This window comes from Colius striatus, chromosome 2 (assembly GCF_028858725.1).
Source record: "Colius striatus isolate bColStr4 chromosome 2, bColStr4.1.hap1, whole genome shotgun sequence".
Classification (NCBI taxonomy): Eukaryota; Metazoa; Chordata; class Aves; order Coliiformes; family Coliidae; genus Colius; species Colius striatus.
In genome coordinates, this window is record NC_084760.1 from 26383078 (window position 1) to 26403967 (window position 20890).

Genomic DNA, 20890 nt, shown 5'->3' on the forward strand with positions numbered 1-20890 from the left:
CTGAAACCGCTGTGAACATAAGAGTGATGAGAACAAGGGGAATGGTCCTGAGGAAAGTAATGAGGAGAGGGTAGGTTCTCACTGCACGTGAATGCCAAACTACAGCTCCTAGAGACATCCCTTGCTCCAGTCCAGCACCTTTGGTTTTACATTTCAGGTTCAGTTTTGCAGTTGATAAAGACCGCTGCTGCTTCAACAGAAGGTGGTCTCTTAGTATGGAACGTAATAGAAACCTGGATGTCATGACAGCATTGCAATGTTTAGAAGGGTAGCACTGAGCTTTCTGATTGTGACTCATGATACAGAGTTCAGACCCAGTGTTCTCATTCCATCAGAAGGGGAGAGCAGGGAGTAGAAAGCAGCAGCCTCTACGGAGTGCTCCAAAAACAAACCTGCAGGGCCCTGCATTGTAGGGCAGCAGCAACTGCTGGCACAGAGGGCAAACAGAGACTAAGTCTGCCAAAAATTACTTTGTATCTTCATTTCTAAAACACTGATTTGACACTACACTCAACATTAATTTTCCTTTGGAGGAAGAGAGAATACACCTGTTCTCTCTCCCTGATTTAATAATGTTCCTTCTGGCTTCACTGCATGATCCCTGACAAAATGTTCTGTGCTATGGAAGGAAGAAATAGTTCCCTTCATGTATTTAAATATGAGCAGTCTATTTATACAGTTGGAGACTAGATATCAGGGCCTCTTTCTTGGCGTTTTCAACACCTTTTAGTTTGATTAATAGAGCACACCTAGAGGCCTCTGGCAGTTTGCCAGTTCAAGCAAGTATGTACATTTCTCTTCATTAATTTAAAAAAAAAAACCTCAGTTATGTCACCCAGACTGAAGATCAAATCAGGGAAACAAATTCCACTTGGCTGATTTTAATGAAGATTCCAATTTCAGTGAAGGTTAATATGCAAGGATTAAGACAATCTTAGCAGGTGCACAAGTACAAGGGTTTGACACACGAGTTCAGTCTTACTGATAGGCACATAGCCATGTCTACTAGAAATTATAACTTTGAATAGATCAACTATTTATTCAAATACAAACATTTTGAGAAAAGGCCCAGCCATTCCAAACTCAATGTATCATTGAGACATTTAACAGCTAAAAATGACCGTTATACTACAGCAAAAAACGAGTATGGAAAAACTAATTCCTCCCTCTGCTAACCACCTTAAAAATGGTCCTGAGCAGATATCTGTTATTAACTTTCAGTAATGATTGGCAGGGTTTTAGTTAGCTGGAGAATCAAAATGGATCATATTGGTGGTGTGGAATCAAAGAGCAATACAGTAGGGCTTGGTACTTGAAAAAAAGGTCCACTTGATTTATATCTTGCCATCTTAAAGCAAGAAGCAGAACAACAGACATAAAAAAGTAATCATCACTGTGTTCATGCATAACTAGGAATAATTATTTGAGGAGAAGAAATGGGAACCGCTGCACTGCATGAAATGAGATCTACACAAAACATCTCCACCATTAATATGTTTGGGGATGTAAATGAGAACTGTTGGAAAGCAGAGGGGTTTGAGATGACCTGCTTCTTACACTAGGTCTTAGTTGCAGACTGGCTTATAAACCTGAGAGAGCAGATTAAACATCCTTTAAAAAAAAAACTCTTACAACTTCACGTATTACTGCCATCCACACAGATGCTTTAATCTGATAAAAACTGACGGTGGTATATCTAACAAGTCAACAAATGTATGGTGACAGAATGTGGAGCAGCTGTCATTCATACCGACAATATTTGCTAGCACTTTAGTAACTTTTAAAGTCTTGCATGTACAGTTTCTGTACCTGTTGATGAAAGTCAGTTTTTGCCTATATCACCTCAGAGGAACTGATACAATGATAATTAAATTTTTGTAATTGTAAAACAGTTACAAAATCTTAAAGTTCTGAAGTGTTAAAAGGCTTTTGGAAGTCTGCCTGCTATCCTAAACCAACCCTAATTTCTTAGGGTCCGCCCTTCCTCTAGTCATGGTTTGGATCACAAAGCTAAATTTCTGAACTTTAGAGTACTGCTCCTTTCTCAGCCTTAAGCCTGGCTAACTAAAGCAGCCATTTCATACACTCGGGCAAACAGAAGAGAAACCAGTCAATGTGCTTGTATTGGACTTTGCACTTTGTTCTGATCAACTGTTTTGACCAACCCAGCATAGGCACTGCAGCATCTCAAAAACACCTAAAATCCTAGCTCTGTATTCAGTCCCCCTGTTCATTGCTCAGGTGAGGCACTCAAGGTTGACACCATTTAGAACATAAATCTTGCTTTTAAAAAAGCACCTAAAAATTCTACTGCTCAAGGCTGAAAAGTCTTGGGAGAGATCAAGATTCTTGTTTCTGCTCTTAGAACAGCATTAAAAAGCAACATTCAATGCATACATAGACCAAAAGACTCTGCAAGGGGAATAAAACAGGCTTATATCTGAACTGCTAGCTTGGAAGCAAATCCTTTCTGCTTTGTTTCCTTTGGTCCCACATCTCTTGTTTTTCTGCAAGTATAATACACTGTCTCAGCCTCTCAAGGATGGGTAGAATGTGTTTTCTCTCCAAATACTCCCTGGCCTAGTGCTAAGGAGTGTTCTCCTAGTATGTTTACTCAAGTTTGATTTGTGTCTTCAAGTTGTGGATGCATTCCAACCACTACATTATTTGTGAACTCCGTTGAACTCTATTTCTGATATCTCACATTTTGAGCTTCTCCGAGATGGGATAAGTACCTCAAGTTAGAGGACAAAAAACATGTGGGACTAGAGAAAGATCACTGTCCCCCAGACAGGTATTTTCAAGTGGGCCACTGGTTGGGCATTGAGGAAATTAAGGCATCATTTACTTTATGGAACAGTGTAAGTTACATACTTTTGGAAAACCATCAGAGAGCACCATTTTCTAGAACTAACAGGTTCTGTGCCCTTAATTCTCAACTCTAGATGAAGTCAGACCCAGAGAGTGAGAAAGGGACTTTCCAAGGAACTGAGAGATTACTGTATCAATTATTTCTATAAACTCAATGTCACTACATTATTAGAAAAAGAAAACTTGCAATAAAACTTGTTTCTTAAAGAAAAAAAAAGAAGGAAGGCTGAAAAAGCTGAAGCCTTAAATTTTAAAGGATGATAACAAAGGTAAATGCATTTATAGCTTGTTCTAGCTTAAAAAACAAGCCAGAAGTGTGCAATGAATCACAAGACTGTTAAAAAGCTGCAGAAGAAACAGAAACTGCAGAACATTTACACATCAGATATTATTCTTGAAATTGCTATTTTAAGCATGTTTGAGATGCCGCAAGGTATACCGAAGATGTATTACACTTCACTATTTTTTGATTGCACGGGAATTATTTTGGCTTCAAAGACAGTTCACTGCCCCGACTGATGAACAACTGAAACTACCTTCAGCATTTCCCTGTAGGTACATAACATACTGGACACAAACACCCTCCTCAAGACACAGGTTTTCATAGGGCAATATGCTGAGTTTTCAGCAAAGAAAAATTACTCTGTTTAAAGTTGCTTCATGCCATATAAATTACACATAAATAGGATATTTATACAGCCACAAATCATCAGCAGTTCAGTGCAAAATTATTTTTTATACACAGACACACAAGGCAAAAGCTTTTTTAAAATATGCATGTAAAATAAAGAGCTTACTTTGACCACATAATTGAACCTTCTGATGTCCTGAATTGCACTTGAAAAGTCTAAGCGGTTGAAAGCTTCTCCCAAAGTGCAATAGCCATGTCTCTGAGAAGAAGAATAAACACACTTTAAGTGGAAAGAAAAGACAAAATTGAGGAAAATATTCCTAAAAGCACTCTGCCATGCAACTGATGCTGATGTATAATGTGCTCCTTCGAAATATAACGTATCTGGATTGAAGATTTGTTTCATTTCTTGTAGAAAAAAAATGAAATCAGATACAAGGCCTTTAAATTGATACTAGTTATGCAGTCTGTAATCACTGGCATTTGAGTGTCCTGGGAATCTACTCCACTATTGTATGGCCACAGTGCTGGCACTCTGTAAGGGCTCTCACTCCTCATTTGCCTCAGCACAAGGTAGAGCTTGTTTGCACAGCACTCTGAGCTTATAGCCATAGGTGTTAACTAGCATTTGAGGGTAAGAACACAGCTACTTGCTCTTGGGATTGGAAGAGCAAATGGTCTCAACATCTAGAATTTATTTTCTTGATGCTTAGGCAATCAGGAGTTTAGGCAGAATTTTTCCTAGGTACTAAGTGCAAGAGCAATTGCATTTTCCTTTGGTCACTCTGCACAGGTGTCTTAAGGCAAAACAACAGAAGTTTCAGAGGCTCTCATAAAACTACTTACGGTGGCAGCAGCAGCCCAAAATGAGACAGGATCACATAAGCTGAGTAAATTTAGAGCTACAAGCCACATAGGAGGCTTGGAGCAAATATGAGACTAGAAAAAGCCTACAACTGGTGAAAGAGATACTCGCAGACCAATGTGCTCATTTTGGCTTATCAGCCCAGGGAAGGAAGTAGATAAATAATGAAGTTAATTCCTAGACAGACTTCCTCAGTGAATCATGTGATGGTGAAAAGATGGCATTACAATCTGATGTTCCTTTCTGCAACCCAGTGAAAGCTTAACCTGGAGATACTACAGTGGGACGAGAGACAGGAAACTATTCCCTGCAGAGTGGTAGTAGTTGCTGCCTATTGGTTAATGACCAAATTTGGGATTGCACTGCTTGCTCAGCCAGTTCACATACCCGAGATCCAATGGTGCTGCATATTGCACAATATATACAACTTGGCTGGCTAATAGAAGTGAATTAACACTTACAGACAACAAGAGGTACATTTCCTTGAAAATATGGAAGCATGTTTCTATAAAACTTCAGCTCTACCTTTCCCAGTGTACCATTGTGACAAAATTACTCAAAGAGCATTTCAGCAATGACTGATCTTGTTTTGGTTTTAATTCCAGTGCTTTCCCATACTGTTTCACATGTTTATCAAGACCTTCCTACTCTTTTTTGCCCTAAAATCCAGTATCCAGTTTGGCAAAAAGTTCTCTAGTTGCAAAATAGCCATTTCAAAATTAAATAAGATTGTATCCTGGAAGGAAAACTACAACCTCTGTAAATTATGTTTTAGATTAGCTTAAATTGTTGCTCTGAGTTGTTTGGTTCAAGTATACCTATCGCTTGATATTTTTCCATTCTGCTACTTAACTTTTCACTTCAAGCTTTTGTATTTATACAGGAAATTACTTGAAAAATATTAGTGATCTGAACCATCTCTGTTTCGGCTTTTGTATTTTAAAAAAAGCTAAAAGCAGTAATTGAAAGGTCAATTATTAGAAGACAACAGCAGTGACAAAAATAAGCTAATTCCTACACCAAAATGTTGTGTCCACACTCTGAAGGGAAAAGAAACACAACTACATAATCACATTGCTAGTACACCAGCTTCTGTACAAGGAGGAGAAAATAGTAATCCCACTCTGGAAAGTTTGAAGTGAAAGTTTTACTTATTATATTCATATTTACACCAAGATTCCAAAACACCAGGTAGTTGCCTGCAGACACCTTCTCTGGAGACATTACTCTGGTTTTGCAAATAACTTTCAATTTTAGTTCAAAGACACACAGAGACACATGAGCTTGAAGAAGAAGTAGAGGAGAACTATATATCAACCCTTGCAAGTTCCCATATCTCTGCTACAGTGACTCACATAAAAATCACTTTGCTAGTTGCCTTTGCAGGTGTACTATGTTGCCAACAAAGAGAGAGTTGAATGTAACCCGTAAGAACACATGCCACAAATACATTTTTTTTTTTATTATACTTTCTGTCAATAAAGCAGCAGAAAGATTGTTGGAATTGACCCACAGCATGCAGTACTTACCTCCCTGGTGCTTTCTTTATGAACATAAATCCACTTCTCACGATAAAAACCTAAAATAAAATAAAAATGTCAATATTTTCAGGCTTCCACTTTAGGTAATGCCTTCTAGAAAGACATTGAACAAAAACCATCCTCAATAAAATGTTTTGTAAGATAGGAGAGATAGTAGAACAGTTTTAATGAAAGAAGTTTATAACAGCTGAAATAGATGACTACAAATTTTCAGAAGTTACGTACTTGAAAAGATGAAGTGAAAGTTAAATATAATTGTATAAATCAAACACAACAGTTGGCACAGAACTGGTAGATGTTGCCCAACTTTTGTTGACTATGTACCAATAACAGTCAATTTCTCCTTGAAAATCTTTGATCTTTCTTAATCCAACGGGCTCTTAAATGCTTAACACAGGAAGTACAGAAGAGAGCAACCTTTTTTGTTCCTGATCACTCTACCCCTCTAGTCTTTTGTCTTCTGTAAAGATACCTGCTCCGCATCCAGGGGAGTCAATTACACAAGACTGGTAAACTAAGCAAAACCCCAGCTTTCAGAAGCTGTGAAATGAAAACAAGTTTTTTTATATACAGCCACTCAAATCTTTTGAAACACACTTTAAGCTCAGGCAGGCCTGGGGAAGCTTGCAGCTTTCTGCAAGACCATCTCTTACAATTTTGGGAATATACAAATAACAGAAATCATTTCGAGTTCAAAGTATTAGAAATGCCAAAAGGTTGCTAAGCAATTTACCTTTTTTACCTGCTCTACCAAATTCACTAATAAGTATGCTGCCATATACATTAGCAGTTCTTTCAAAAATGAGAACTATTGAAATGGCTTTCTTTTTTTAAAAAAGGGACTTTTCTTCAAGAAATTCAACACTGATAAAGTCTCTACAATGAACCATAGGTATCACAATAAAATCTATTTATTTATGACCCAATTCTGGAGTTCTATCACTAAGCAGAATTTGAATTAAGCAAAAATAGAACAGCTGCTTTGCTAAACAGAAGCTTTCATAAGCATCCAGAAGAATCCAATTTAAAACTAGTCTGCAAAAACACCCCAGTGGTTAGCATCAAATTACTACTCTTATATGAATCACCTTTGGATTTGAGAAAAAAACCAAAAATCACAACGTAGATGATCAATGCCTCAGTTCAATTAAGATGTATCACTTCTGACATCTGAATTTATTGCCAGTACGGACATAAATGTAACTCAGAAGGCTATTCTATATGTGAATATAAATGAATAGCTATTATAAAATTTTGCTGAATTTGTAAGACTCTTCTAAAATAAGTAAAAAAAAAAGCGCCAGCCTTACATTGTGAATCTGTGTTGTTCCTAAAATGATCTTTTTTTCTTTTCTTGGCTGCAAACTCACAGTCTTCAGTACTGTATATCTCTTCATCCTCATCATCACCAGTTATGATGCTGAAATAAACACATCGAATTAGAACAGCAGCAATAAATATTTAAAAAAACACACAGAGCTTCTAATTCACTGCATTCAAGTCTACCAGCTAGGGAAAAAGAAAATTAATGATGTTTCTCTGTGTGATGGTCTATGGCAACATGTATCTTGAGAGAAGCTATCTCTTTCTTTCCAGCAAGGCTGAATTTAATGTCAAAGTGATTTAATATACAAAAATATCTTACAGGGCAAAATCCCTATAACCTATCTTGTAAGTCATTACTGACAGGAAAGACTACTGAAGAGACATTTCTAGATGGGTAAATTGTCTACAAAGCTCTAGAGTAAAAAATTTGTTACCTGAAATGGACCAAGCCTTGAAAAAACTGCATGCTGGTAAAAGTGCTGAATTCCTGCATATCCTTGCATAGGCAGAACACCAGCAAACTACTGTCAACTGCAGGGCAATGAAAGTCTTTATTTTAACAAATGCCCAAATCACACCACTCTATGTAACAGATGTCACAGTAGTGTTTCACCAACTATTTCTACAGCATTAAGAACCATGTGGTCTAGCCCTCTCTCTCCCAGAGACTTGGCTGTATCTGTGTCACTGCCGACAGTTACCTACATAACTTAACACTGAAGACTATATTGAATCATTACATATGTTTTATATGTAACTAGCATATGGATCTATATAAAAATATATACAATCAACTTAAATTTTAGATAAATTAACCTAATATTCATATATTTTAAAACTGCCTGTGCTACATAAAGTCTACAGTTTCATAAAGTTTTGCTTTCTATTTTTGCAGCTAATTATAAGGAGCAGCAAACAGATAAGAGTGAGTGTTCATTTTTCTAGCACTGAGAAGGAAAATAGTTCATATGAATGCCAGTCTTGCATAGATAACCTGAGTAACTAAGGATATCTGGTGGTGAAATTTAACTCTAGGACTACATTTCCCCATTATTGTTCTTTGGCAAAAGCTGTATAGAAAATTCCTCCTGTTCATTACCATTTCTTAATCTGGATTCACCAGATTAATCTATTTATCAATGTCAGTCTGAACTTCAGATTGTAGCAGCTGAACATTTTAAAACTGAACAACATCAGTTTATTTTAAAGTAACCCATATTTGGGCATTAAATGGCAAAAATGAAATTATATCACTCTATTGCTACTAGCTTACGCAGTTAAAATTTTCAGGCTTGAACTATCTGTTGTGAATGACTGAACAACACTGTAGAAGAGATTCTGGTTTTTAATTGTTTTAACAAGAAACACTATATGAGGAAAGACTCAAAGCTGTTTTCATCTTAGGTTTAAATCCTGGAAAAATGCTGAAATATCTCTGCATTTAGATAGACCTCAATCCAAGGTGAGGGCCTTAATTAATGTCTTACCATTTTTAAAGCAGAAAATAAAGACTCAACAACTTTGATATTCTTGCAACATTGCTAAATATCCTGTCAATATCAACATACAGCTATTTAACATTCCAACACATCAGATCCTTTTTCCTAAGATATCATAAAGGAAATATCTTTTTAAGCTCACTGAATGTATCAATTTAATTATGCTTTAATGTATTGGTCACATCACCACCATCACATGAGCAGTTATCACAGAATCTGAAAAGCTGCTGCAGAACCAGAAACAGCCCAAAGCTCCCAGACATAGCTTTTGCCGTGTAACAACAGATGCAAGACTAGAGAGATGTGGCCTAATACTCTGCAATACAGTTCAAGCAGAACAGAGATTCTTCCATTCTCACTGACCCAGCAAATGGTGAGAGGAGGGGAGGGGGCATTCCTGCAGGCCTGCTTTAGAAGAGAAAGGCTAATCTGGTCAGATTCCCTCTTTTGTACCTGGAGAGAAGTGTCCCTAAAAGCAATTTACACTTCCTCAAGCATCAGATAACCAAGTAAGGCAGCTTAAGGCAGTCAATTAGTAACAGGAATTGCAAAGACGAAAAGGGCTATTTCAAATACCTGTGATGGTCAAATTTATGTGTGACATTCCTGAAGTTCTTCACATCATTTTAGAGACAAGATGAATTGAATTCGCCTCTGAGGATCTGCTCATATTATGCTTTATTTCCTCATTCTGTCCCACTTCACCTGGATGTGGAAAGCTTTTCCCTACTTATCTGTAACCATTACCACTCTTCTTGTCAAAGTCTCTCACTGAGAATGAAAGCAAGGGTCTCACAGACATCAGAAGAATGCAACAGAAACACAGGCACTTCCCCAGCAACTGTCAGCCTTCCAGAAACCTGGAAAGCTCCTTGATGAGTAACAAAGCTGCTCCATCATTTCCAAAAGCAATCCCTGCTTCCAATCATCAAGCTAAGAGAAAAGAAACCGAATCAAGTGCTACACAGGCCATATGGTGTAACAGAAGCCTTAATTTGATGGTTTTACCATAATATTGAATGTGACATCTGAGTGCACCTGGAAGGATTTAATAATATGCACAATACTGCAAATTTACAGCTATTCTCATTTTGTCTTGATGTACACTTCATAAAAAGTTATTCTAAAGCTTCTAAAAGCAAAGTACCTGATGTCCTTGTAACTGCAATACTTCACAAAGCAAGAAGTTCACCTTTTTCAAAAGAGTAACTTCATAGCACTAATTTAACTACCTCTTGGGCATGATATGGAAAATGCTGGAAAACTTGACAGGGCTATTCAAACTCCATCTCTTCTTCCTTATCTCCTCTGTTCTTCTCATGGAGGAAAGAATTCCCTCAAGTCATTCAATTTACCTAGAGACACATTGTACTAAGGGAAGAAGAGACTCAAAGCCATTTGCAGCTTGGGCACCATGGAAAATCCTGAGGTAAGTGCCTGCACCAAATAAGATGACAATTTATTTGTCAAATGCCAAAGTTATCTGAGACTATATTCAAATCCAAGGGATTTTATCCTTGGAATATCATCATCATGAAAGTCTTTGATGTAACAGAAGGAGCATCAGACTGCAAAGCTTTAAAAAAAAGCTTTACTCCCAAATTGAAGGCTACTGAGAGATATTAACATACAGTTCTGTAAGGCAGTGCTATTCTCTCTCCCCCACCAAGCTTTAAGGACACAGTGCTACAGCACTGGAAATACACATTTGTGCTAGAATTTCTAGCTACAAAGTGCAGGTAGTCATTCCCCAAGCTGGAATGAACACTAAGTCATCAACTGGATTCAGCAAAGCACTGCTGAAATAAGGTTAAAAGTTCTATTTCAATAAAATTAGATTCTTCAACTTAGGCAGGCTACTTACATGTATTGAAAGTTTATTTCTGAATCTGTTTGTGATTAGATCTCTTTTAATTTCTGAAGAGAAAGTATTCGGAATGGATAAACGACATGGTTTGGCAAGTAACTCTATCCATACTTTCTTTCACAGAAAAGAACACAAGTAAAATTAAAGAGGGTTTCTGTCAACTACATAGCTTGAATTTCATTCTTTTTAAAGGAAGAGTGCCATAACTGTTTCTTGGAACACAATACTCAAATAAAATTTCAGCATAGATTTCTACAGATTATTTTTGTGAAACACATTATTTCATTAGACAAGTAAAAAGAAAAGAAATCCTGTTATGACAGCCAGACTGGCATACATCATCATTCCTATTCACAGGACAGTTTAAAAAGAGGTAAGTAAGTATTTCTGCATTGTTTCCTATAGGCTACTTCTACAAGGAAAGAAGCATTTTATAAAGCTTCATTCTCACACAGTGCTATACTGTGCTAACAGATATCCTAGGCTGAGCTGTCTATTCAGTATACACAGATAATTGTTTCTAAATAGCTCAAGATGATGCAGAGGACCAACCAGCAAGGCGCAACACACTGCTGTACTTCAACATGAAGCCCTGCACATGGACAGAAGAACCCAATGTCTGGGTACATGCCAGGTACAGACTGGACAGCAAGCAGTTTTGCAGAAAAGGAGCCAGAGGTCTTGTGGATAACAGGCTGAACACAGGGCAGCAGTGTGCCCTTGTGTTGTATAAAGCCAACTGCACCCTGGTCTGAGTTAACAAAAGCACATACTGAGAGAAACAACCATCTCCTTTATTTAGCATGAGCAACTGGACCTGGAGTACTGTCTCTAGTTTGGGGTCCCTCAATATAATAAAACCATTGGCATACTGGAATAAATTAATGGAGAGTTACCAAGGTGATTAAGTACTGGAGCACTTGATGAATGAAGGTAAGGGAACTGAGCTTGTTCAGTTCTAAGAGGTGGTGGTGGAGGGAAATCTGATTATTGTCAATATATAATAGGAAGGTCTAAATAAGATTAGAGCTAGAGTGTAAGGTGGGCAGCAGCAAATCAAGTGGTAATAAACACAATCTGGGATAAGATAAATTATTAGATTTAGGTGGGGAGAGAGAAAAAACCCAAATAAATCACAGTGAGAGTAATGAACTAGAACCCAGAGAGGAATTTCCATTCTTGGAAAAGCACAAAGCTCACTTGGGCAAGGCCCTATACTCAACCCCAGTTTGCCCCGCTTTGAGTACTTGTTTGGACCACATGACCAACAGAGGTACTTTCCACCTTAAATTGTGCTATAATATTGTGCAAACACATATTAACCTTTGCTGGCAAACAGCAATTAATACATAGATTCAAAGTTCAACCTGTAGTCATAGGTCCAAAATTCAAGGTGTAGTGAAATTACTCCCAAGTACTTTGCCAAGAAGTACCAACTTGACTACTGTAGCATAAGTTTGGACAATATACATTTTTAACTGCATAAATAGAAGTAGATTTGAAAATAGAAACAAGGCCACAGAATACAATGTGGTTTGGCTTCACTAAGTAAGATATGTGAAAGATGAAGAACCACTATGGATGAGGGCATCTGTTGCAGACTAGGTTGATCCCTGACTTTAGCTTTCTGACAGACTGGCAAGCTAGATTATGAAACCCAAATCACGAAACACCACAGATTATATGAAAACTTTTTTCCCCTCCAGAGCATTTCATGACCAATCCCTTCAAATTAATGTACCAATTTAATCCTGAACTTTAATGCTCATATCTTTCCAAAAACAGCTGATTTAAACGTGTTTCTTGCCTGACAACCCCAGAGGAGGTCAACACAAAATGCTTTCAAGATTAAGGAAAAAAACCTATTTTTTTTTTTACCAGAAGCAGCAATAAACACACCTCTTGCTCCCTGGAGAAGATATATGTATATAATTAGGATCAGAATAGCAAAAGTCTTAATGATATGCACAAACACAACAATCATTAATATAATACTTGCCAGAGAGTGCTCATTAAAGCAACCTACCAGACAATAATTTAGTAACGTGCAAACAGCTATCAAAATTAGATTTCCTTTTATTTGCCAACTACATTATTAAAGATATCCAAAAGAGGGAAGAAAAGATTATTCAAAAGGTAGTTAAGGCAACTTTTATGTTGAGAGGCTTACTCAACACTCTTCCAGACAATCACAGCCTCTTGCATCCACAGTGGTCAGACCATGTGGAAAAAGAAGCCCAACTACGATGAACGAGAGACAAACACTAAAAGAAAGGTATGAAGGAAACACTAGGTCAAGATAAGCTTAATAATAATTCTTCACTGCTTGATAACTCTTCTGTGGCTTATTTCACAAAGTTAGAAAAACACAGGTGTAGGAACACAGCAAGCCCTAGCTTGCCAGTAAATTCTCTACAAACTAGATAAGCAACTATATGATTTACAGGACTAACAAGAAGACACTGGACGTTCCCTTTTCTCATTATGAGCACATTATGCTGGAATTTATGACCAAGAATGCTATCCCTGAAAATTACTACTTCATGGAGAAACCAAGTGGAAATGTGTTTGGACAAAGTTATTTATATCACAGAATGGTAGGGTTGGAAGAGACCTTTAGAGACCATCTAGTCCAAACCCCTGCAGAAGCAGGTCCACCTAGATCAGGTTGCATATCACACCACTCTGTGGGCATCTGCCACAAATATTACTTTATTTAACTAGTATATTTCTCATCTGTTCTACAGGAACACATATAGTCATATATTGTGTTGCAGAATTACTATAAAACTACCATTAATTGTGTATTTGGAGCAAAAGCATTATATGACTGCTATGGACAGCCTTAAACCAACATGCAAGCGGCAGAAAATCTTTGTTCACTTCCAGGTAACATTTCAATATGCCTCTTGCACTTGGAATTGCTAAGTATCATTTCTATCTTTAAATAGTACTTGAAAGGGGTTTTGTTTGGTTGGTTTAAGGTTTTAGGACGGGATCCCTGTCTGCAATAACCAACTGGCAAAAAAAAAAAAAAGACAAAAGACAAATGTCTTCTGCCTGCCTAACAGAACACATGGTTGCATTTGTATACTTCTAGCAAATGCAGATGATATCTATCCACAAACACTTGCAGTCTGAATGGAAATTAAGTCACTCTTTTCCTTCCCACCTGCTATTAACTCTTGCAGAATCACTTTTTTTTTTTTAACTTACACAGTGTGACTGATATCATTCAGCTGATTATTCCTGTCAAGTGCAGGACTGAAGGGTTCACATCGTTTCCATCCATCTTCTGTTTTAACCCATCTCCATCCAGGGGATCTCCAGTCTTGGCCCAAAAACGGCATGGTTTCTCTATAAGCAGCAAGAAGATTGTACATTATTTTAATTAAGAAAACTTGCAAACCTTCTTGTCAATATTTCAGTTCTCTTTAACCCTAAAAAAAAACCCTAAAATACCTTGAAAAATTCTCTGTTTAAGTACATTTGAGTCTGCAACTTCATTCTTCCTGTCTTTCAGCATTTAGTAGATCAAGGTAGGTTTCCTAGTTCTTTGGAGAACACGGGAAAGAATTATGGTAGTCCAGGTAAGGGGTGATACCAAAATTGTATCCTGGGCAATCTGCTCCATCATGATCAAACAGATTACTGTTTTTGAGACTTGACTAATAAATAGTTGTTAAGAGTCTGAGAGGCCACAAAAAAAAAACACCAAAAAACCCCCCAAAAAATCAGTGTTGCTCCTTTTATTTTTTCTAAGGCTTATAAATAGTGAGCTTGTGCTACACTGTATTGTGGTGTTTTAGTAAAGGCATTTTCATTTTCCCAAATATTTTTCCATTTGTCCTTGAGGGTTGTCTCCCATACTCGGCTATTTACTGGATACCATGACAAATGGTGGCTATGAAGTCAACTGTAAACTGTCTCCTGAAATTCCTACAGACAGATGCAAGTCATCACAGGTGTTCTGCTACCTTTTCCAAAGGGGAGATTCACTTCTGAGACATTAAGAATTTGAACAAAGCAGTTTTCTACACTTTGAAGACTCTGATCTTGCTAGCTTTTGCCCTTTTCTTCCCACTCATCACACATACAGATTGTACCTTATTTTAACTAAGGATCTCTTATGCAAGCTTGTTGTGATTTAGCCCAAGTCAAGAGCTAAGCACCATGCAGCTGTTCACTCACTCATCCACCCCACACTGGGGAAGAGAATCAGAAAGAAAAAAGTAAAACTCCTGAGTTATGAATCAGTTTAACTGAAAATTAAATATCACTAATAATAATAGAAAGAAAAGACATAAACAAAAGCCAAGAAAGACAAGCAATGCCCAATGCAATTGCTCACCACATGCTGACCGATGCCCAAGCAGTGATCTGCCCCTCCACGCTAGCTCACCCCAATTTATACACTGAGCATGATGCTCTACAGTATGGAATCACCCTGTATCTAGTTGAGGTCAGCTGTCCTGGCCATGCTCCCTCCCAGCATCCTGTGCACCTTCTCTATGGTAGAGTGTGGGAAACTGACAAGTCCTTCATTCATCCTAAGTGCTAATTATCAACAGCCAAAATATCAGTGTATTATCAATGTTATTCTCCCACTAAATCCAAAATACAGCCCAGTACCAGCCCAGGGAGAAAGTTAACTCTGTCTCCGCCAAAACCAGGACAAAGCTGTCCTGACATATATGTTCATACATAACACCACGTGCTTTGTTCCTAACAAGTATGCATTTTTAAATATTTCTCCAACTTGGAAAAAATACTGAACCACACGACTCAAACATCATTACACGTTTTTTTATCTGTTTGAACTCTTGACCAGCATCTGCCCAATGTACTAATTCGAACAGGAGAAGGCACAGACGCAGAGAAAGTCTGAAATACAAGTTGAGAGAGACAGTGAGACAGTTTCAGTGTTTTTACTTTTAATTTTAAAAACTGCACACCATGTAAGACAAAAGACTCTGTGTAGCCTTCAGCATTGACTAAAGTCTCCCTCCCACTCCTGCTCTGCCTTCCTCTGTATCTAATAGGAGTCTTTTCAAAAACTTACCACATCCTTTCCTCCAGCCACCACAAAGTCTATTCATGTCTATATACTTTTCCAATCCTTTTAGTGCTTACTAAGAATAATACGAACCACAACATACTTTTTTTTTTCCTCCAAAGTTGTTTAGAACTTCTCTCATTTTGACTGAAATTAAGGCCTCTTGCCATTATCATACAACTGTTTAAATAGCTGGTGCTCATGAACATATTTCAAAATAACAAAGTATTTTTACTTCTGCCAAGATAAGCAGAATTTACCTGATTTTTTTTTTAAATCAATCAAAAAGACTCAGAAAACAGCAGAGAGCAAGTCAAAACCACCATCTTAGGCAAACATAAAACAAAAGTTTTGAACCATATGTGGAGATATAGAGCTCACTATCTATTCCTGGTCATGAGCTCTAATGTAAAAATAAAATGCTACTGTAGGAACATGTCACTATTCAAAAACTACAATCTAGGGAGAATTCAGAACCACAGAGATCATTATAGGCTGAAAGTGATAACTGGAAACCAAAGATTGAAAATATTTCAAGAACTGTTAAGAAAAAGAAACCCCAAGGCCACATACTTGCAGCAAGGTTGGAATGTGTATTGTTAGAAGTTAACAGGATAAGTTAGAAAAAAATTAGGATAAAGGAAAAAAAAAAGCCTGCCTAGAAACAAGAAAACAAAGTGTTTTTTTCAAGTGGATGGCAGCAGATAAAGTCCAACGCTAATTGTAATTTATAGGATAGGAGGCTTAGTATATTTTTGGGAAAAAAACCCCGTGGTTTCAAGGTATCAGGCCAGCAGTGTGCTTTGTATAACTTCGTCCCAGGGAGCTGTGCTGGCCTTTAGTATGACATGCTTCAATGGTTATGTGTTCTATACCAGACTATCCAGATCCTTACAAACTGAAAAGTGATGGCTTTGCATTGCAAGGTTTCAGCACAGAGTAAATGTTCTGCCATGTCACATGTCAGTCCCAAAGACTACTGATGACTGCTCGAGAAATCCTCAAAAGCCACACTTAAAGGCCCACAGGAAAATGATTTATGTACATGTATATCTTCAGCACATCATCTAAGAAGAAAAAAATTAAAAGCTGTTAGAAAGCAATCCCTGATTTTTCTTTAAAGTTACTTAAAACATCTGTGAAAGACTACAAAAATTCAGTAATTCTGAGGTTGATATGTGTTGACCTGAGTTTTTTTTCCAAAGAACAAGATATTCTTAGTCCAAGACACAGTTTTACTGTTCTGCCAAGTAAGAGTGCATCCACCAGCAGCAATTCCACGTGACCTGTACTCACACTCAAAAGTTGTAGCTCACAGAGTCAGAGATGTGAAGGTATTCTTCACTAACAGCACATACACAACTGGGAAAAAGAAAGAAATCCCATTGCTTCCCAGTTCCTGTAGGACTGAAGTGTAAATTTAATTGCTGTTCACAAGTGACCAAATTTTAAGAAACATCCCTCCCATGCATCTCTTTCACATGGGAAGTGATGACAGAGTGAGATTGCATGCACAGGTAAGACAATTGATGCTTTTGTTCTGGCTCCGCTCAGATTTCTCTGTATAGTATCACACTAAAGCACCCCTGTGGCTTCCAGACCAGAGCTTGCCTTCAAGAGTTCCAGCACACTGTGCACAGTTGTGTTGGGTTTCAGTAGGAGGCAAAGGCCTGCAGTGGTGGCCACTGAAGGCACTCGGAGCTCCCCTGACTATGTTGGACTCACCCTTGGCCAAGACTGGGCCAACTGGGAGCCTCTGCAATCACTATTTAAGAGAGAATCTGCAGTGGAAGAGGAAGTGGATGAGCGAGACAACCATCCAGACAACACGGTTCATGAGAAAAGAGACGAGGAGCTGTGCTGGAGCAGAGACCACCCTGCATCCCATGGTAAGACAGCAGCTGTGCCCCTGCAACCCATGGAGGGCAACAGTGAAGTCAAGATCTGCTGGCAGCTTGTGGGGGACTCCACAGCGAGGGAGTAACTGTGCCCAGAGGGGCCATGACTCTGTGCGAAGCCTGTGATGGAGCAGTCAGCTTCTGTGGCCCACAGAAGGGACCCATACTGGAGCAGGTCAGGAGGTGCTGCAGTCTGTGGGAAGGACCTACATCGATGAGATTCAGCAAGAACCATATCCCATGTGAAGAGCCTGAGGCTGGAGCAGGGGTAGTGTGGTGAGTTCTCTCCCCTATGAGAAGGAAGGAGCAGCAAAGACCACCAACCCCCATTCCCCATCCCTCCTGCAGTGCTGGCAAGGAGAAGGTAAAGAAATCTGGAGTGGAAGCGAGCTCAGCAAGAGGGAATGGGTTGGAATAGGTGTTTTTAAGACGTGGTCCTATTTATCATCATCCTACTCTGCTTTTGGCTGGTAGTAAGTTAGGTTGATTTTGGTTTTCTTCCTCAAGTCAAGCTGGTTGGGTCCAAGGAGTTGTGGTCAATGGAGTTAAATCCAGTTGGCAGCCAGTCACAAGTGGTGTCCCCCAAGGCTCAGTACTGGGGTCACTCCTGTTTAACATCTTTATTAATGATCTGGATGAGGGGATAGAGTGCACCCTTAGTCAGTTTGCAGATGACGCCAAGCTGGGTGTTAAGTGTCCATCTGTTTGAGAGTACGAAGCCTTACAGAGAGCTGAATGGCTGAATAGGCTGAATGGCTGAATGGCTGGGCCAAGCCAATGCCATGAGTTTCAATAAGGCCAAGTGCCAAGTCCTGCACTTGGGCCACAACAACCCCAGCAGAGCTACAGGCTTGGGCAGGAGTGGCTTGAAAGCTGCCAGGCAGAGAGGGACCTGGCAGTGTTGGTTGGCAGCAGCTGAACACAAGCCAGTGGTGTGTCCAGGTGGCCAAGAAGGCCAATGGCATCCTGGCATGTATCAGGAACAGTGTTGTCAGCAGGAGGAGGGAGGTGATCATTCCCCTGCACTTGGCTTTGGTGAGGCCACATCTCGAATACTGTGTCCAGTTTTGGGCCCCACTCTACAAGAAGGACATTGAGGTGCTGGAGAGGATCCAGAGGTGGGCTACCAAGCTAGGAAAAGATTTGGAGCACGTCTCATATGTGGAATGGCTGAGGGATCTGGGGCTGCCTGGAGAAAAAGAAGGCTCAGGGGAGACCTTATTACTCTCTACCTGAAAGGAAGTTTGTAGTGAGGCAGGAGTTGGTCTGTTCTCCCTAGTCACAAGCAATAGAACGAATGGTCTCAAGTTGCACCAGTGGAGGTTCAGGCTGGATATAAGGAGGAATATCTTTGCTGAAAGGGTTGTCAGGCATTGGAAAGGGCTGCCCAGTGAGGTGGTGGAGTCACTGTCTCTAGAGCCATTTAACATAGTTGAATGTACTTGGGGAAATGGCCTAGTGTTTGATAGGGCTGGGACAAAGGCTGGACTCAATGATCTTAAAGGTCTCTTCCAGCTGAAATGATTCTATCACTCTAAGTCTGTTTTGCCAATGACCATAATTGGCAAGTGATCTTTCCCTTTCCTTATCTGGACCCATATGGCTCTTGCTTATCATTTTTCTTCTCCATCTGACCGAGGGGGAGGAGTGAACAAACAGCTGCATTGTGCTTTGTTCCTGGTTGGGTTGAAACTGTGACAGTACTACACCTTCCGTAATAGCAAACAGTCTTTCACTCGTTAAAACTTGCACCATGACAAAAGACAAGCTCCCTAGACTGGAATTTTGAGGAAAACACAGTGGGATAGGGTTCTTTAAAGAAAAAAAAAAAAAAAGACTGGGAAAGGAATATGATCATTAGCTAAAAACAAGAGTATAAACCAAGCCTTTGATCACATTTAACTTTTCTCAAAAAATAAAGAGTTCACTTTGCATCACACACTTTTTTCCCTGGAGCGTGGGAGGAAAAGATTAAGGAAATAAGAGCCACCAGAAAGAAACACAGGATGGGGTGGCTGTGCATGCCATTTAGTACTGCTTTAGATTAACTGTAACTGCTCCAGCTACCCTTGCACTTCTAAGGGAGTTCTGCTTTCTGTAAGGTAGCTAACTCAAGACATGAACAAAAACTACTGCAAGGCCATTCAAAATTGCAGCAAGTCATCCTACTACTCCGTGACTGTACTGGAGATCTCATCTGTCTATACATTCTTCCTCTACTTAAGAGCAAGCCATTATAACTCAAACCATTCTTGTTATTCACTACCATAGGGGGGAACAGGCAGAGTTGTCCTGTTTCCTAACAATCTAAAAGTGCACCCATCTCTTCCTTTAGCACACTAACAAGATCTCTTCAGCAGCTCAGCTTTCAACAGAAACTGCTCCTTTACACTCTCACTATGGGCAGATGACTTCTAGTCTATCTTCTTCGAGGAGCTAACTCAAGTCAACCTCAATGACTCAGAGGTCAGGGTCCGATTACAGACTTCATCCTGCTCCATGTTTTTTCAAGTCAAATGCCTATCTGAAATTAAGTCTCAAACTTCCGCAAGGCCATGATTCATCAACTCCTCAGCTTTTCTCTTGGCCACCCCATTCTAATTGTTTTTTTCCCTATACAGCATTTTAGCATATCCAGGCCACACGGTTCTCAACACACACAAATGCTCTTCTTCCCCATCTGAGCTGCCTACCCTTGGCCTCGTCCTGTGCGACGCTGGCCCAGCCCTCATTTCTTCCAACTGCCCCATCCTCATGCAGCCTACAGATACCTCAACATCTCACTCCTCCAGGCAGGCTTCAGCCCCCTCCCCGCCAGCCCCCTCCACGCTCTCCTCGCCCATCCTGTCCTTACACCACCTTATCCCAAGCTACTCCGGCTCCATACGCTCCTAAAAACCGAGTCCCAACCCACTCCCCCGCCCCCAAGCCATACCCACCCGTTGTACCCACACTCAGACTCAAGTTCTCGGGCCCATCCGCCTCGCACCCCGCGTTCCGAGAGCCTCGCCCGCCCTCACCTCAGCGCGGCGCAGCCACCGCCCGCAGCTCGCGAACCGCCCGGCAGCACCTCGCACGCTCGGCCCGGGCCGCGGGGCTATTGACGGAAGTAACATGGGGCCGCGCTCGCCACGCCCCCTCGCCCCGCTGATTGGCCGCCGCCCGCCGCGCTTGTTGCTACCCGGCAGCGCCCCTCTCCATTGGCCGGGGGGGCGGTGACGTCACCCAGGCTCGGGCAGCGCGCGTCACGTGAGAGGGGAGCGAGGCGCACGTGTCAATGTTTTGGTGGGCGGGGGCGGGGCGCGCGCCGCGCCGGTCCCGCTGCCGCCCCCGCGG

The 20890-nt window shown here is 40.0% G+C and overlaps 1 protein-coding gene across 7 annotated transcripts in view; it reads right to left on the minus strand.

The window, feature by feature from the left end:
• Positions 1 to 20663, minus strand: part of FBXO25 (F-box protein 25) — a 33958-nt gene extending 13295 nt beyond the window's left edge. For 4 of the 7 annotated variants that reach the window (XR_009818176.1, XM_061989739.1, XM_061989744.1 and 1 more), the window contains exons 1-5: positions 20575 to 20663; positions 13817 to 13957; positions 7219 to 7328; positions 5897 to 5946; positions 3669 to 3761 (exon numbers count right to left, since the gene is read on the minus strand). Coding sequence is in view for 6 of the 7 variants with exons in the window: in XM_061989739.1 (XP_061845723.1) it covers positions 3669 to 3761; positions 5897 to 5946; positions 7219 to 7328; positions 13817 to 13950 (387 nt within the window). In the remaining variant the exon portion in view is untranslated. Of the gene's footprint in view, positions 1 to 3668; positions 3762 to 5896; positions 5947 to 7218; positions 7329 to 13816; positions 13958 to 14062; positions 14114 to 20493 lie in introns of those variants that run through there. The other 3 variants (XM_061989740.1, XM_061989742.1, XM_010198963.2) reach the window with 3 other exon arrangements.
• Between the last annotated feature and the right edge of the window lie 227 nt (positions 20664 to 20890).